Source organism: Cheilinus undulatus, linkage group 10 (assembly GCF_018320785.1).
Source record: "Cheilinus undulatus linkage group 10, ASM1832078v1, whole genome shotgun sequence".
NCBI classification, from domain to species: domain Eukaryota; kingdom Metazoa; phylum Chordata; class Actinopteri; order Labriformes; family Labridae; genus Cheilinus; species Cheilinus undulatus.
Window position 1 is genome coordinate 35,142,593 of NC_054874.1, and position 19,550 is coordinate 35,162,142.

The 19,550-nt window shown below is 37.9% G+C and overlaps 1 protein-coding gene across 1 annotated transcript in view; it reads left to right on the plus strand.

Annotated features, from left to right (window-relative positions):
* The window catches only part of pdgfc (platelet derived growth factor c), a 123,106-nt gene that overhangs the window by 92,450 nt on the left and 11,106 nt on the right, over positions 1–19,550 (plus strand). The window contains exon 5 of the mRNA XM_041797239.1: positions 12,592–12,772. Within this exon, the coding sequence (XP_041653173.1) occupies positions 12,592–12,772 (181 nt within the window). The remainder of the gene's footprint in view (positions 1–12,591; positions 12,773–19,550) is intronic.

The following is a 19,550-nucleotide window of genomic DNA, read 5'->3' on the forward strand; positions in this document are numbered from 1 at the left end:
GTTTGAATGCATTGTGCAATCACAAGAATAAACAGATGTTCTCAAGTCTATTGGTGTGTCACTTCTGTCACTGTTTATTCTCTCACAGTCAGTTCATTTAAATGTTAAAATAAGTTGATTGTGTTAGTCCAACTAAAACTGGACTTTAAAAGACAAGTAAACATGAAAGACTGCATTCTCGCCCAGTCAGGTTTCTCAAAGTTGAACTAACATACTTCAAATTTGTCACACAAAACCTGCTGAAGTTTTCAGGTCATCTGCATGTGTGACAGCCAGACTTTTTACTCAGCATTCTCACACAGCTTTTCAGCATATATCCTGTGACTGGTGCAAATCCATAGACTGTGTGCATGTCATGAGTGCAATTTTGGGGTTATCTTGCAAGAACTAGCTTGCAAGAGGACATTGCAAAGGTATGGGGTCTGTTAGCTTCTTAACCTTTTTTTTTTAACCCTGTGAATGTCAAAGCAGAGAGGGCTGTAGACTTTATGATGCAATAGAATTTTTGAAGCTACGTGCAGATATGCTTTTGCAAAAGCTTGATTTGTCAGTTGGCTCCACTGATAGTGAACAAAGGTCGTATTCCTTGCCATGGATATGTGAAAAAGTCTGACATGTTAGACTATCTTGTAGCAATGTGATGATTCGCCACAAGATAGTCCTTCCCAACGCTGAGTCAAATTGGAGAATTGTAATTGACTTTATTTTATTTCATACAAGGGGCATTTTTTTTTCCACAAATAAGTAGTCCATGTTTATGCCAGTTTTCTATTCATGGTGGCATTGGGCATTAATAAAACTGCCTGTGTGGCATTCACTAATTGCCCCATGTAGACTTGAATTTGCACTGACTTTGTTTTTGTTATTTCTTCACAAAAAAATTCTTAGATATAAATTATGTATTGCCATCCATCTGGCCCTAAGTCATCCTCACAGAATCAGGCCTCTTGGCCAGGTCTTCACATCTGCTTTGTCTTTCAAATGGCTTACAAATATATTCACAATCTTTGTCCTTGTCCTTCATTCTGCTTACTCTTACCCTCATGTGACTGCACACTGTGATACAAATAACACAAATGTAATCTCCTGTCCAGTAATTCACTGCTGTGGCACGAGAGGAGAAAGCAAACAATGAGAAGGATATGTGTTCAGATCTGGTAGGAAGCCTACAGCAAGAAGTCTTAGGATGCTAAGATGAGAGTGAGGGGGGGGAGGCCGAGCTGAGGAGATGCTCATCAGCTATTCTGTTTGTCTGTGGCATGATGAAAAACATTCTCACCAAATTCACTAGAGGAGAGGCATGTTGGAGAGGGATCGGTCTCGCTGCTGGTTGGCATGGCAGCAGAGTCGTGCTTGACAGCTCACATGCAGGGTTGCTCTCAGGAAGGCATTTGCGTTCTCTTTTTTTACCAAAAAAAAAGAGCTTGTGTGGGTAAGTGGTTAATATGTCTTTTATGGTGATACCAAGAGAAAGAATACTTAAGAAAAAGCTTAATAATTATAGAATGGAGTTTTCTTGCAGTGTTCAGCGAGGTAATCCTATCAAGTTAGCAGTGTATATGTGACTCCTTCAGTGCTCTGATCGCTGTGGCTGTATGTACAGTTCGGTATGTATGTCAGTGCATTTGTAAATCGGAGAAACCGCTGTTCAACATGCTGCTTCTGAACACATGGCAGTGTGTAATGATCATGGGCGTCCTGAATTATTGATGAGCCATCTGTCAAAGCTCTGGAGCCGTCTGAAGGCTGATTTACAGAGAGGAAATCTTCTCTCTTCTCCACTGACCTCCATCGAAAAGAGGCTTAACTGACACTTTATCCTTTTCCAGAATCGTTTCACACCATGCTGGTTTGCATTTATATGAATGAATGTTTCATAGTGTGGTTATCTCCAAACCCCAATTCCAAAAAAGTGGGGGTGTTGTGTAAAATGTAAATTTAAACAGAGTACAGTGATTTGCACATCCCTTTCTACCTATATTCAACTGAATACAGCACAGAGAAAGATACTAACATTCAATATTGTTTAGTAAGGTTCAAGCTGATAATCCTTAATTATAAATACATACACATTCTGAATTCAATGCCTGCATCATGATTCAAAAAAGTTGGGATGGGGCAAGAAAAGCAACTGGAGCATTTCACAAGTAATTGTGTTATTTGGTGACAGGTGATAGTATCACATTTGGCTGTACTACAGACACATGTGGACATGCCGCACCGCAGCACATTACACCACTGCTGTATTGCAAGCGTGGCTGGCTGTGGCTGGCAGAGTGCTTTCCTCAGAGAACAACTGTTTTTTACATCTCAGCTGCAAAGTAGCAGCTCTATTTGAGAGCAAAGAAGAAGAAATTTCGTGCCATGTTCGGTTCGTGGTGTAGAATAAATGGGGAGCCTCAACTGCTGGTGCAATACCACTGCTTTTATCATTTTTCACTTACCTGGTAAAGTGCCTGGCCCAGCAGTGGCTGGTGGGTAATTGGACCACACTGCTACTGGTGTGTGCTAGGAGCAGCTCTTTAGGCAGGTCTGATGACTGATCTGATGTTTTTTGGGCTTCAGTATTTCACAATGAACCATGGCACGAATTTCTGCACTTGGTGAAAAACTGTGTTGGCAAATAGTCCCAACAGTTTATAAACAAAAATTTCTCAACATGCAATGTTGAGAAACTGAGGGGTTTTGTCTGTTGATATCTTGAAAAGATTCAGAAAATCTGGAAAAATCTCTGCATATAAGGGAAAAGGCTGAAATCCAATGTCAAACACAGCCCTCTGGCGGCACTATTTTTAAAAACGTCATTATTCTGTGACCATTATTACAGCGCTGACTTGGGAACACTTCAGAAAACCACTGTTAACAAAGTATGTCACTGCATCTACAAATGTAAATCAAGACTTTACCATGCAAAGCAACAGCTATTTATCAATAACATACAAGAACATCCAGCTGTCAATTCTTTGGGCCCAAGCTAATCTGAGATGGGCTGACCTCAAAGAAAAAGTTTTCTGTGCTCTGATGAGTTTGTATTTCAGATTTTTTGGGATTTAATGGCTCCTAGCTAGAGAGGAAAAGAAGGATTCAGTTTGTCAGTGTCTGTGATGGTGTGGGGGTGTGTTAGTGCCCATGGCATAGGCAACTTGCACATCTGTGACAACACCATTACTACTGAGGGGTACATACAGGATTTGGAGTAATATTTGCTTTCATTCAGAAGACTTCTTGGGATGTCCCTGCTTATTTCAGAAAGACAATGCCGAGCAACAGTCTACATGAATTACAACAGCATGGCTTCACATAGTACTACTGGCCTGCATGTAGTCCAGACCTGCCTCCACAGAGAATGGATGGCACATTCTGAGCACAGAGTAAGACAATGGAAACCCCATAATGAGAGCAACTTAAGATGTAAATCAAACATGAATGGGTAACAATCCCACTTTCAGGTCTTCAAAAATTGTCATCTGTCCTCATAGAGTGTTGTTAGCAGGAAAGTGATGTAACACAACATGCTCCTGTCCCAACTTTTTCAAACATGTTGCAGGCATCAATTTCAGAATGTGTCTACATTAAATAAATAATAATAATAATAAAAAAATAGTTTATCAAAACGTCATTGTCTTTGTGCTGTGTTCAGGTTAAAATGGATTTGTCAATCATCATATTTTGTTTTTTATTAACACTGCACACAATGTCCCCACTTTTTGAAATTTTGGTTTGTAATGTTTCCACATGGTTTTGCAAAGAATGCTTTCACTTTTATCTCTCCTTGTATGTTTGTTTGTACAGATTATAAACTTCCTCTCTGACCTTCCAAATCAAAGGCAGCGGAGTCAGTGAATGTATCAGCCCCCCTCCCCTTCAGTTTATTTAACATCACAGAAAATCCATTTTTAGTCTTCCTCATGTCCCCCCATGTTGTTTTATTCAAGCCAGCTTGAACTGAATCTGTCAGGCTGGCGTAAAAAGTAAACAATGTCCCTGAAATCCAAATATCCGAATTGGCAGCACTGAATGAGAGGTTAGCGTGCCTGTTGACGTAAATGGCAAAGTGATTAATCCCAGACTGTGAAGAGTCAGAGAAACAAGGCGGTATTGAACGCACCGCAGCCGCTGGTTAAACACACTCACAGGTATAAATAATGAAGGCTGAACTCCTGAACTGTGTGTTTTAAGTGCTGAGGTTGGTTGATGTTAGCTTTGGCACACCAAAAAGGAGTCTGGAGCTCAGCCATATGCTGCTGCACTGCTCACTGTTTACTGGGCTTATGTTTTGGCAGGGTGGCCGGTGGAGAGACTGTCATGTAATTACAGGGTCACAAAGTTTACTCCCCACAACAAGGAAAATAGTGCTGTTATTTATACTTTTCTCAATGAAATGTTCATTTATACTTTTCCCCTAAAATTTGCGGCATCAAAAATTTAAACTGTGTTTCAGCTGTTAATTCTAAAAGACTTTTTACTTAGTGTAGGGTCTTCTCTGATTTAATCTTTTGTTGTCGTGCTGGGCTCTTTTCATTGAGTCAGATAACTCAGCTCAGCTCAGTAAAAAGATTTGACTTCTCTGGCTTTATTTAGCACTACCTCTGGATTGTATAATTTAGGCAAATTCACAAATGTTTTCACAAGGAGTGTGCGTCTTACTTAAATCTTCTCTTATCATCTTCATTTTTAATGTCAGGGCAGGCTCAACCTGGGATGCCAGATAGACTGTTTCAAATGTATCAAAAGCACTGGGAAACAGTCACCATCCATCTGGGCTACAAAAAGAGAAGACACTTTCAAAATAAAACTGAAGATGATTAGATGAATGTTCTGTCAGGGCGATCAGAGCAACAAACTGCAGATAAGCTGCAGACAGCATATACTACTGCTGAGGAGTTACTAAGATTAGCATGACGGAAGCTGTTGTCATGTCAATAAGTGCAACTGATTAATTGATTTCTAATTACGATTTTAGTTTCCAACCATCTTAAAAACAAGATAAGATTTGGGCTACAGGATTACTGTGCCATATACTGTGATGCACTCCTTTTGTAATGTTTGGTAAAAGGAGCGAATGCACACTGCCTGCCTTCAAAGCACAGTGGGGGTTCACTGCATTTATGTTTATATTTTTGTTGAGCAGTGAATGTAACATTTCAGTTTGCACACCATGAGCAAGCTCAGTAGCTCAATCTGAAGCCATACAAAGAGTGTTCATGCTCTGTGAAGTAGAGTTAAAATCCAGCGTCTGCTGAAGCAGATTCACTGTATGCATCTTGCTGGTCAACATGGCTCTGGCAAGATTTTCAGGCACTTCTAGAATATATTTCATATTAAAAGCACAATCAATTCCTTCAATGATAAAAGTTTTTACCAGGCAGTTATTGAAGTCACTTTTCAGAGTTGTGCAGACTTTTCCTCAAGTTCCTGTGAAACTGTCATAACTCACAAAGGCTGTTTACAAATGGTATTTTAATGTTCAAATCATCAGGCAGTGGAGATATTAATTCATTTAAGTTCTCACGCTCTACCTCCCTCTCTGACTCTTGCTGTCATGATTCATGTTTTGATTTATTATGTTCCTGAGTTTTTCTAGTGTTTTCCTTTGTTAATTCTGGGATTCAATGTTTCTAGTTTGACTTTGTGTTAAGGTTTTCAGTTTATTTGGAGTTTTTCTATAGCCCTTGTGTTTCTGTGTATTTCGTGTTTCTAGTTTTATTTTGTATTTAGGTTTTGTATGTTATAATCCCTGTTGCTTCTAGTGTTTTCTGTTATATATCCTCCTGTGTTTTCAGTGTTTTCTTAGTTAAGCTTCTCGTGTACTGTTCCTTGTGTGCTTCTTGTGAAATGTTCCATATTTCCTGTTTTATTTTGTAGTTGCCTTCCCTTGTGTGTGATTCCAGTTTTGTCTCCTGCCTCAGTTTCCCTCCACTGTGATTACCCTCACTAGTTTCACCTGAGTCTTGTTTACCACACCTGTCTCTCCTTGTCTAATCTCTCACTGTGTATTTAGGTTCTGTGTTTCTCCCTGTCTGTTGTCAGTTCATTGTTTGCTGTTAGCTTCCTGTGCTGCATGTTAAGTCTCCCTTGTGTCCTGGATTTTTGTACCCTGGTTTGCTATTTTCTTAAAGTAAGTTTAGTTGGAGTTTTTTCCCTGGGATTTTTGTTAATTAAAAGTATTTTGTTTTTATCTGCACTTGGGTCCCATTTTGACTTTTTGCCAAGTTCCTGAGATCTGCTCAGTAACGTATCACCACTGTAAGGTCAGACAAATAGCAAGTAAAAAAAAAAAAAAATTCATGTTTTTGTTGACATGCATCAATTTTAATTTATGTGAGGTTACATCTTTTCACCATTTTCCATCTAGTATCAATCTTTATAGAACACTTAGGCCTAATCATTTGTAATTCATGAATATATAAAGATGTTGAATCACTTAATTATTATGTTTAATGGTTTTGATTTCAATATCAATCGATGAAATCCCAATTATGAATTTTGCCATAAATGAACAGCTGTAATGTCAGTACACAATTCTTCCAATATTTTCCATTTCTGATAAAAACTGTCCCTATAACTACATCCACACTAATCACTTTACCAGCTGCCATTGTTTACAGACTTGCAGTTGCTTCTACTAAACTGCACCTCTACCTATCGCCTCTTTTTCCTCAAATGAATCTCATTGGTCCGCTGGTTCTCTGATCAGGAACAGGCATTTAGGCTATAAGCTTCATAAGATGGATCTGTCTGATGACAGACATGGACTCTGGCCACTCCTCTGCTTTGAAAGGGTAAAGAAAGCAACTCCTGAAATCCTTCTGTGCTGGTTGTTCATTTTATCCCCTCACAGAGAGAGACCATCCATGTCAGACGGTTGGTGGTAGCAGTGAGGGTCTCAGGAAGCAAGACATGGCATAAACAGAATGATGCACAAAAGTACAAAGATATTATTCTTATGGTGTAATAGAGTTATGTGAAACAAACAAATACAATATTTCTTCTCACATTAGTGTGCCAGCTCTCAGCCTGAAACATTTTCTACAGTCTTAATGGGTGTTGTGTGTTAAGCCAGAAAACACAAACTTTAACACTGCTGGTCAATTATATGAGATGTTTTTTGTGAGTTTTTGCAGTAGCTGCAGACAATTAAAATGAAAAATCAATTCTGAAGTCTCAAAGTTGTAATGGTTGACAGATAAACAGTCATTCAGAATTAATCTGCAAACAGCTTCTGTCTTTTGATACTAAACTTATACGTCTGTTTGAAAAGTGCAACAAATTGTAACAATACGGAAATCCTTGGCAATGGTTAACTCTTGCTTTAAATGACCTAACATGTCACAAGCTCCTGCACACGGTCTAGATTGCACAGATACACTAACAATCTTTGCAGAAGTTTGAAGCTAGATTAATTAATTCTTGCTTTGTTCAGCCTCACTTTATTCAGACATTGAAATGAAAGAGATTGTTGTTGTTGAAAATGAGTGCCATCAAAAGTACTGAAGGAGAAAAATTCTCTAATTTAACCTCTTATGTCAGGAGGGATGTGAACTCAGTGTGGTACCTTTTTATGGGGCCCTGAAATCTGGACAACCCCTCATGTCTTTATCATTGAGTCATGTAAAAAGATCTTCCATGCTCCAGTGCAGTATAACTAGCTCCAGGTTTAATTAAAACAGTATGTCAGTGATAACATGTAATAACACTGCATCAGCAGCTTCAGCAGCTGCTTACACTGCACTGTCAACCAACTTGAGATTTGTCCTCATTTCACCTTCAGCACTCATTCTTTTTTATTCATTAAATTCAGGCAGTGAATAAAACAAATCCATCACTGCTGAGATATCCCCTGCTGTAAAAGATATTTATTCCCATTTTCAAAATGAGGCTAAACCTTTATTTCCCCGGGCAGCTTCACTGATATTAACTATCTCTCTTCTAGAAGGGCAGCTCAAGAGAAAGCACAGAACTAACATCTAAGGTGACAACAGAGTTAAAAAGACAAAAACTAAAGTTGCCGACTTAGTAGAGATCTTCACAATTAAAGCTTTAAGATTTTTTTTTCAGATAAAGTTTAGATACTGATAGTTTTGGATATACCGTCTTTAGTGTAAAAAGTAAGGCATATAAATAAAGCTGTCAATGGACATGGCAGCACTAGATGTATGTTTTTAGTAATGGTTTGTACATGTGACATTTAGAAATATGTGTCTATGAATGACTCCGTCTGTCCTTCACTGACAAATCCTGAGAAGTTGTTTTTTTCATTGTGTTTGTTTACTAGTCAATGACAGTGCTCACTGGTCAACAAATCAGTTTGTGTCAATGTACACATGCCAGAAGTAGCAAAATATTCACTTTTCATCTGTATTCAAAAAGCAGGCATTAGAAAACAGATTTGACCACTACAAAACACCTCACAGGACAGTCTACAAGACAGCACACAAAAAAGCTATTTAACTCTTTAACAGAACCACCTACAATATGATCAGTCAGAGGATTGTGATTCTGACACAGAGAATCTTCCAGAGTTTGTTTTAAGGCAAGTTGGCACTTGTTGCAACTGTCGATTCCCTCAAAATTGCTGCTTGTCTTTTTTATTTTTTCTTATCCAGCAATCTGTTTTTCTTCACTGCTGCCACCATTGATTCAAATGGATGCAAGTGGCAGCTACTGGTAAAGAGCAGCAAAATGATGTGGTTTCAGATAATTTGTCATGTTTAAAAATGAACAATGAAGCAGTGCAATCAAAGAATGTGAGGTTTGACAGACTTTAAAAGAAAACAGAAAAAACATTTTTTTTCCAGTAAACAACACAGGGGTCGGTGGGATATTTCTATACAGGGTTAGTAAAGGCTTAAATTAAATGCATCAACTGCATGTCCATTAGCATTAGATCTAATCTGGTAAATCTTACCAGAAGATGTTTTTCAAGTCTGTCAGTTGTTGACTTTTTCTAAAAGTTTGTTGCGTAGCACCCAATTTCACCCATGTTTTTATTTTTCTTTACATGACCCTTCTGTCACTGTCATTTACTGCGCTTGTTTTTGACCAGTGTGAGCCAGTATCACTCACATCACTCAAAAACATAAAACATATATATCTATTTATTTTTTTAAGAAAGCTCTTTTATAATAGATAACCTTAAACCTGCAGCCTGTCCCCTCTCGCCTTTTCAACAGAGATTTTTGAAACAACTGGTCCTAACAGTCAGACAATTATAGTTACAGTTACAGTAGCCTTGATTGTGGTGTAGTCCCCTCTTATTTTGAACATGCTGTAGTACATCCACTTTGAAAATAAACCCAATTAGGATACCTCAGTCCTATTTAATATTAGACTGATTTCTTAACTCCCTTTCAGAATCAGAATCAGCTTTATTAGCCAGGTATTCTTACGCAACAAGGAAGTTGACTCTGGTTAGCATTGATCTCAGTGTACAGGAATTAAACCATAAATATATTTTTTTAAAGTGTACAAAACTTAAGATTTAAATATGTGCAAGCTCTTGTAGGTATTAGTCATAGTATATACAAATCCATGAGTTTTGATAGTATAGGGAAAGGGTGCAAGAATTCTGACTAGACGTGATCAGAGTATAAAGCATGCAAGGATGTGGGCAGATTTATATGAGGGAGACAAGATCATTAAGGATAGTTAGTGTAATGTACATATGAGGTGAGGCATTTTACTAGAGAGCCTTCTTACAGTATTCTACAGTATTTGAGTTGCAGTGAATATATTTATTACTTGCAGCATTTGAATACGGTAGGTAGGTTAAAATAGATATTAGTATGGTAAATAGATTGTTTAGTGCAAATATGAATGTGAGGGGAGGCATTTGCCACAGAGAGCCTTCTTACAGCATTTGAGTTGCAGTGAATATGTTAATTACTTGCACCCTTTCAGTATGGTAAATAGATTAAATTCAAATAAAATAGTAAATAGTATGGTAAATAAATTAATCAGTGCAAGTATACATATAAAGTGAGACATTTCACGCCTCCTAACAGCATTTGAGTTAAAGTGAATATGTTGATTATTTGCGATTTTTTGTACAGTAAACATGCATTATTAAATTAGTGGTAGGTGCTGTAAGAAGATGAATCAATGCAAATAAAGTGAGACATTTATCACAGTGAGCTTTTACAGTATTTGAGATACATTAAAGCAGTGAGAGACAGTGCATGATATATTACATTAAGCAGGGCTGAGGTGCTTGTTAAATGAAAGTTCAATTTCCACTTTGACTGTTGAGTGGTCTTCAGAGTGTGTAACAGCCTGCAGGAAGAAGCTATTTCTGTTTTGGGTTGTTTTTTGCGTGCAGTGCTCTGTAACGCCTACCAGAAGGAGAGGTTTAAACAGTTTGTGAATGGGGTGTGTGGTGTCTGACAGATGTTACCTGCCAGTTTCCTTATCCTTTTCTGTGTAAAATCTTGGGAAAGTTGTTTTTAGTCAATTTTAGTGTTTTTAGACACAATGGTATCCTGGAGGGGTTTCAATCAGGTTTAAAAGCAGTACAAAATACTGAAACTGCGCTTGTAAAGGAGATTTTACTGTATTAATTACTGATTCTGGGGATTCATCTCATATGTTTTTAGATCTCACGGATGTTTTTGACATTTTTGCCACAAAATTTTAATCTCACAGCTAGAGCAATGGGTGGGGATCAAAGGTACTGTAGTAGAGGAGTTAAGGTCTTATCTGACTGACTGTAGCTTTTCTGTCAGCCTTGGTGGTATCACTTTCTCCTCAGCCCCTCCTTCATGTGGAGTTCTCCAGGGCCTCAGATTTGGTCCTATCTTATTTTCTCTGTACATGTCCCTTATGGGTCCATTTTAAGAAAGTATAACATGCCTTTCCATTTTAATGCTGATGATACACAGTTTTATTTACCTCTGAAAGCTTCAAACCCTAACCCTGCATTGTCTCAGGGACATTAAATCTTGGATGGCGTTAGATTTTGTCAGGCACAATGACAGCAAGACTCAAGTCATTTTTGTGACCCCCGTGGAGGCTTAGACATGTCTTGATGCACTTTATTTTGGAGTTAGCCATGTCTCTGTTCATTGTCTACAGCTTGTTCAGACCATTGCAGTTCATCTCTTAACTGGTAAACATAAATATGACCACCCTGGGTTTTGGCTCTCCATGAGAATTGACTTTTTATCTTCTCCTTATTCTACTGTATTTGTCTTGATAGTTTAACTGTTTTAATATTTTTGTGTCTTGTTTTAAAAAAAAAAAAAGTCATTGTTTTTAAATTCTATTCAGTAGCTTTTGGCCAGCTCTTGTTGTTTTTTAGTGCTTTATAAATAAACTTGGATTGGATTGGATGCAGAGGTGTGTATGGGTTACCTATACATAGAAATGCCATGTAGGTCAAATTTACCCCATAAGAAACCTTTAATTCCCCCCTTCCTTCACACCAGTTGATAAACAATAGATGTTGCAATGGAACCACCCTCTGTCTATTTCATCACAATTAGAATCAGAAGTCACAGACCAGCCATGAACATGGATGCCACAGAGGTGAATTAAAGTGAAGAAGCATTAGATGTTCACACTGCATGAGTGAAAAGAATCTGGTGAGGAGGTATTGGGAGAATTTTTGATCTGACGGATCATCCAACACTGATCCAGTTCTCCCTCTGTGGTTAATCAGCTGTCCTTGATCTTTGGTTATACATATAGTTGCCCTTGATCGGCACTCTTAATTAAAATCTGTGCCTGTTCTCACAAGGTTATTGAAGCTGACTTTCCTTCCTTTGGTAAAGACAGTAAGATCTGTCATAAATAGCTTTCTGTGGATAATATTTTTTTCATTCATGTGAAAATCATCAAAAAATATAACAATAAATGTAGTGTTAGTGTTAGTGTTGATGGACTTATCAAAAAGACAGACCAGTTTCTCCTTTGCCATTATTGTTGATGAGGCAGAAATGGCATTAATGTGTGTGAAAGTGTTCCAACAACTGTACTAGTTTAAACTATGAGTGCATTTAGGAAGCTGAACACTGAAATAGCTGAACTTTATTGTTTTATTATTGAAAACTATCACCATCAGCACAAAAATACAATAAGAGTTGAATAGACAAAGGCCTTAATGGCTACATTTTTTGAGAACCTGATGTTTGCCAGTACAACTCTCACAGGCATCCAAAATACCATAGATATAGGATTAGCCTGCCCTGCTAGTGTGGGAAATAGAGGCATGGCATGAAGGATTCTGGACTATCACAGTGTCCGTTTTGTTTGTTAGATCATCACAAAGACACAAGCTTTGTTATCTCAGGATGATAACTTAATTCATTATCATGGGAAAACAGGATCAGATATCTGGAGATAGGCTAAGTAAGCCCTGAGAAATCAACTGGGAATTTCATGTTATTGTGGGAAACCTGGGTTGTTGAAATGCAAGGATATATTTCCCTTAAGGAATAAGTAGCAGAAACAAAAACTTATATGTGAGTATCTTTAGTATGAATTATATAATATAAAAGAAAACTTCATGGACCATAGCCTTAAAATTGCCATAAGTGGTGATGTTCAAACTCTAAACTAGTATGTTTCTGTGTTTTCTCTGTCTCTGTCTGCCAGGTACGACTTTGTGGCGATAGAAGACCCAACTGAGAAGACCATCCTGGGCCGCTGGTGTGGCTCACAGTCCGTACCAGCCAGTCACACTACCAAAGGCAGCCAGATCCGCATCCGCTTCATCTCCGATGAGTACTTCCCCTCCGAGCCTGGATTCTGTATCCACTACTCCCTCCTGTCTGAGGTATGTATGCCAAACAACTATCAGGACTTTAAATTTTGCTGTTTGATCACTTAAGCTGTCTGAACATTTATCTCAAACTTCAGGCGGTTCACACAGCAGTAGGAAACGTGTCTCTGTGTGAGATCTATTAAAATTATTTGCTTGCATAACATGGTGTCTTAATTAGCAAACATCCATTTCTGTTGATGCGTACCAAAGGTTTTGAGCATCGTTGGGGAGAAATCATGTTTAAGTACTCTGGAACATCTGGCACCTGTACTATCATTTATTTTATGAGGATACACACATTTCTGAACAGCTCATACACACTTGGGTGAACATTTTCATAATCTCAGCAATCCCAGCTGGCAACCAAAGAATTTAGTTTGCAAAGCTGTATCAGATAATAATGTAATAGACCTTCAAATAGTTATGTAAAGCTAGAAAGTATACAACAAACCAAAATATCCTCACTTAAATGAATGCTGTAATTTTCTCATTTTCTGCTGCAAGAGCAGCTTCAGTTAGTTCCATTATTGTTCTGTAATAAGCCATATACTATCTGAACCCATGGGGCTACAGATGAGTCAACAGCTGAGGTGTCTTATTGTCACTGATGATGTTTTTTGGCACTGAGATGGAGAAAATAAGTGGTCCAGAGGTCCTCTAACCCTTGAGGGGGAATCATTGGAGTCCCTGAAATGAAAGCTAGAATTAAGAGATAGAAGAGCTTTTTCCCAGGAAAATTGTCAAGCTGCTGTCTGTTGGTTTCATTTTCTGTTTCAGGTCCTGTCATCCCATGCAGCTTCAGAAGTAATATGCCCTTTTGTGTTTTGACAGTCCCCACTTCACAAAGACACCTATATTATTTGACTCTAGACTTAAAACTTAAGAGTATTTTTGGCAACAGAACACAACCACCTCTCTGCTAAAGTCAGTTATTTCTGCATTTATTTTTCTTTCACTGTAATACAGGCTGTCCTTTCCCTAATGCATATTTTCATGCAAGATTGAGTCCAGCAACAATGCAGGTTTAGGGTGTAGGTCATACGTGCCATGAGCTAAAGGTTATAGGTTAGACATGGCAAGTAAACTCTGCTGTAGGGGACTCTAAATCAAAACAATAACAAAAGAAGATGAGAAGAGACAGCTGCTCATCTCAGCCCACATCCATGGCTTGCCTTGCTTGAAACTGAGGGCTCTATTTAGTTTTGAAAAAGTGCGCTCTAAAAGTGTTTTTACTAAGCAGTATATGATCATTTTAGGTTGATAAAGGAATTTCACATAATGAGGTAGAAAAGCTGTTACATAAAAGCGGCCCTCCTAGTTTGTGCTGCAAACACACAAAGCATCCTGGGATTGCTGAGGACTGAGGCCATGATACATATATTACATATATACATAGATATACACATTACATGATTACATATATAAAATGTCCTCTTGCATATACTAGATTTTCAAGTATGATAAGATCTCTTGTCACACTCAAATGCCCCACAATGCATTGTGCGATGTTTTACATATGGTCAAATAAAAGTACTAAACATTTGTTTTTGTTGTTAAATTCTACACACAGTTTGGCAGTTAAGCAGGCTAGGTACTAACTTATTCAATGTGACGTGAAGAAAACAAGTGTTACTGTGATGGCATAGTAAGAAGTTTAGAATATCTACTGTATGAGTATAGTTCACAGTTTTAAAGTATGGGGTTTTGGGTAAAGAATCTGTTTCAGTATTCTTTTACTACTCTTTCCTGTTGTAAAACTTTTATAAAAGAAATAACACTTTTCAGGATACAGCAGTCCCATTCCTTCAACTAGTTCACAGCAGTGTTGATATTTAATAAAACATTAGCTCCTCTTGTGTAATATCTGCATTTTTTTCTCCTATTACTTTTTGAAGTAGATCCGTCAGTGATTTGTGCTGCTGCTCAAATCCGTTCAGTACTTTATGCTAAAACTCTTGTCATTCTTTTGCTATATTTTATTTATTGAAGTGACAGTAAGCAGCATGAATACTCCGGTGAAAAACCATGGAAACAGGATGGTGCAGAACTTGATTGTTGCCAAGTAACCCAAACATTGTTTGCACAGTTCCATCCATCCATTTTCTATACTGCTTATCCCCTTCGGGGTCACGGGGGGCTGGAGCCTATCCCAGCTGTCATTGGGCGAGAGGTGGGGTACACCCTGGACTGGTCTGTTTGCAGTCTTCAGCCCTTATTCAATTGATTACAGAACATAGACAAGATACTGAATGTTCAAACTCATAAAATTATTTTTATGGAAATATTAACACATTCTGAATTTTGATGCCTTCAACATGCTCCAATAGGAGACAGGTCTGGACTGCATGCATGCCACTCTAGTACCTGCACTTCACTGGATGGACCTCTCAGTGTTACTGGTGCCTTCACAGATGTGCAAATTATCTGTGCCAGTACTAATACACCCCCTACACCAGCCCAGATGCTGGCTTTTAAACTTTCTATTGGTAAAAGTCTGAATGGTCCTTTTCCTCTTCAGCCTCGTGGCCTCATTGGACCATTATTTTAAAAAATAGTTTGAAATGTGGACTCTTAAGACTCTGAATTTTTCCCTTTAGCTCAGTCCATCTCAGATGAGTTCAGGCCCAGAAAAACTAGCGGGACTTTGGATGTTTTTGATGTTTGGCTATCACTTTGCATAGTAGAGTCTTCACTTACATTTGTAGATGCACTTACCTACTGTGTTAACTGACAGTGGTTTTCTGAAATTCTCTCAAGCCCATGCTGTAACATCCATCAAAGAATGATGCTAGGTTTAATGAACTGCCTCCTTGGAAATCAAAAGTCACTGTATTTCCCCTTCCATACAGATATTTCTCCAGATTCATTGATTCTTTTGATGTATTATGGAATATAGGTGGAGTAATCTCTAATATTCTTGCAATTGCACATTAATGGAATGGTGATAAATGGTTAATCAACTGACGGGCCATTCACTGATGCAATCTTCACAAGTGGAGAAACTACCATCGTCTATGGTTGTGATTAACAAAGCCTTTCAGGGGAGCTCCCTTTATGAACAAATGATGGTACTTTCACCCGTCACCAATTAACGCACATATCTATGGAACTGTCCAGGTGTTTTTTTTTTAACATATCATATTTCATCTCTCCCAGTCTTTTCTCGCAACGGCCCCATCTTTTTTGGAACATGTTGCAGGCATCAAATACAGAATGTATGTGTCCAAAAACAATGAAGTATATCAGTCTGAACATTGACCGTCTTTGTGTTTAATTGAATAGAGGCTGAAAAGAATTTGCAAATCATTGTATTTGTATAAATGTATATATATGTATGTAGATATGTTTGAATTTTAAACAGTGTCCTAACTTTTTGGGAATTGGGGTTTGTACATGCAAGATTTCCCCTATGGTGTTTGATTCAAATCTGATAAGTAAAAAAATCTAAGTACAAAGAGGGCACTGATAGTCAGAGATTCAACACCCAATTATTCAAAAGAACATTTCAATTTAATAGTGTTAGTTACATACTAAATTAAATTTTGATATTTTGACATTGAAAATAAATTAATGAACCCCACAAACTCCAGGAGAAAGGCATCTTCATAACTTAGATTTGAACTTACCAGTGAGTTGAAGCTCTCCTGCCCCCAACAGAAGCTTTCATAACATCAGTGAAAAAAATGTTATGAAAGACTTCAGTGTCAGTGTTCTTCTAGCTGTCTTTGTCTGGATCCGTCCTCTTCCCACATTCTCTTTCACTTTTTTGTTTCTGTCCCGGCCTTCAGACCACACATACACACTCACAGCCTCCCTCAGTCCCTGCTCCCTCCTCTGACAAAAGCCTGGAGTGAAGTGAAGAGACGGCTGCCATGTTTGAACCTGCCATGTTTTACTTGCTTTGAGTAAACAGCTCTGCTAGTCATTAATCCATTATAGCCTGAAGCTCTTTGAGATCTGATGGCACTTTGTATTCTCTCTGTAACTTTTATTCCATTTCAGTAGTTCTTTTTGTTCTTTGTCATCACCGACAGTATCATTGCATTTTTGGTTACCCCTGAAACCTAAAACAGCCTTTTGTTTGCAGCACATCACGGGTCATGTTGAGCATCAAAGCTTTATTCCTGCATTTAGAAATAAAGATGAAAAATCAATCATTAACATCGTTTAAGTCTCCAGTGATACCATCAATGCATTTGTTGAATCATTCAGACAATTGAAAAGAGGCCTGCCCAGTAGGTCTCAAGATATTGTAGTGAACTGAGATTCAATCTGAACAAATCCAAAGAACTGTGAGGCTCAGGCCAGTCCTGCTTTTATAATTGAGATTTATCCACTAAAACAATCGTACAAGACTTAAATTGATCTCACGATCCCTTAAGATGAGAAAAATGTTATCTAGAGATCAATTTCTCTTACTGAGGCTTGATTTTGAGTAAGGGTCTGTGTTACATAAAAGTCTGCAAAGATCACTACAGGCTATAATATTGTGTTGTGAATATTTTATACATAATAATGACCAAAGTGCTTTATACTGTTTATCATTTATATCTATCAGTGCCAAAGATCAAAATCAGAATCAGCTTTATTTTCAAGTAGGTCAACAAAATACAGGAATTTATCTTTGTGTTTTGGTGCAAAAACTATGAGCACAGGAGTGGAATAAAAATGATAAAAGATGTTAGAAAGAAATTAAGCAAAAGTGCACCAGAGGAAAAGATAAATAAAAGAAAAAAAAACAATAGCAAAGTTTATACAGTAATATTTGGGCTGCAACACTGTAATTGCAAGTATATTCTTGTCAATTTTAGCCTCATTCACAATGTCACAAATGTGCCCCAAAGTGCTTTTTACTTTAAACAACTTCTGCAACTTTGTTCAATGGACCCTTTATTTAGAAAATGAAGGCACTCCCATTGTCAGGATAGAAATTTAAGTGTCTTGTCTTTACAGTCATGAAAGAAATGGTGTGATAGAACCACAGGAGAAAGGATTCTGGTAAACAACATTAATAACCTATCTAAAGGGATGAAAAAACACACAGAAGCCAAATGATGTAAGTTTGAAACTTGACTATTGCCAAGCAACCCAAACATTCTCCTCACAGAGCCAATGGACGCGACTTGAAACACTGAAGTTATTTCTGATGGATGAGCAGTCAGTGTCACTTTGTGCTCTTCAGAGAGATCATGCCCCATTTGAGAGAAAACAAGCTCTTTATATTGAAAACACTGAAGGCATCTCTTTAATGGTGACAGTCAGGGACAAATGATTCAAAGGACATGTTTTTCATCATCAATTGATGAAGGAGTGTAAGTTTTGACCAAAGATTTGCAACTTGAGGAGATGGTTTCAGAATGACGCTGGCGCAGCTGTCTGAACTAAACCTTTGCATCTTGAATCAAGCTGACTGATGTAATAGCCTGTGATTCAGCTTGTCAAGTTGCAGTGCAGGGCCTTGCAAACAGGTAAATTTGAAAAAGAAGGATATAAACCTCATTTTTAAAGGCTAAAAACACCAGATTTATTAGATAAAACCATGCTAGAAATGTTGGAAGTGGTTACAGCTACCCTTTTCCCTTCATCCACTCCTGTCGCCTCCATCAGCTGCACATCACGCTTAAATGCATCTTTTCACCTCTTTGAAACTAGAGAGGAGTTTGGTGGTCGAATGTTGGACTGGCATTGTGTTCCCACTGACTTTATGCTGGAGATTTCCCTTCTTGACAGCAGAAGCTCTAGCCAGCCTTTTAGCATATTCTTCAGGCATTTAATAATGTATTCATGACATTTTAAAAGTTAACTTCCAACTCATTTGACATAGTTAAAATACACCCTTCAGGCATAGTTTATGACATCTCTGGTTAAGATGGGTTCACTTGTGCAGTTTGACTTAAAGAGTCTGAATATGGACTCGTATGCACAGATATGGCCAAGATTGCAAGGCTGGAACAGTACTGATCCAAGGTTGGTATGGCAAAGTGTCAGACCAGCATCTGCTCCCATACCTGACCTGACCTGATAGCTATAACTTTGTTTATTTTATACCATTATGATGCCCATCCCTGTTCACAAAAGTCACCATTTGTATGTTTAACTCACTGGCCATTGGATCTGGAATCCTAACAGCCAATAAACCATCCAGTTTTTGTATTTTATACTTTTAAATTGCCATTCATTTTGCCTGTTTACCACTCTTCATTAAGATGGAACATGGGAGGGGAAGTATCATCAGCATCAAGTACCCAGATGGATTGCTCTCATGGTTTATTTGATTCAGAACTGAAATTTAAACAATAGTAACTAAACAATAATATTATAATAGAATGACTGTCTTGTAATAAGATGTTTATATGGACTTGTCAGGTGAATGCATAGTTAAAGGAGTGTAATTAAGTACATTTTAATAGAAATTATTACATGTGAGTGAGCATCAGCAACAAAGTCAGCCTGATTGCATTGATTCCTATTGCAGTGTCCTGACAGCATGCTAGCACTGCAGTGCAAAGCAGAACAACTCGGCACACTGATTTTGCGTTTTCACCCCGGTCCTGTTTTGCGCTCCGCCACTGCCGTTGAGCTTTGGCACCGAATGAGAAAAGAGGGAGATGACATGTTACATGGCAAACATATTGTCAAATGATCCTAAGAAGAAAACACCATTCTTCAGTTTCTCTACTTTCATAAAAAAAACAAAATGAGTTGTACTACTGAGGAGGGGAGAACAGAATTTAGCAGGGGAAAGAATCAAATATTTATTGAATGCAGTATAAACAATGAGTGTGCAATG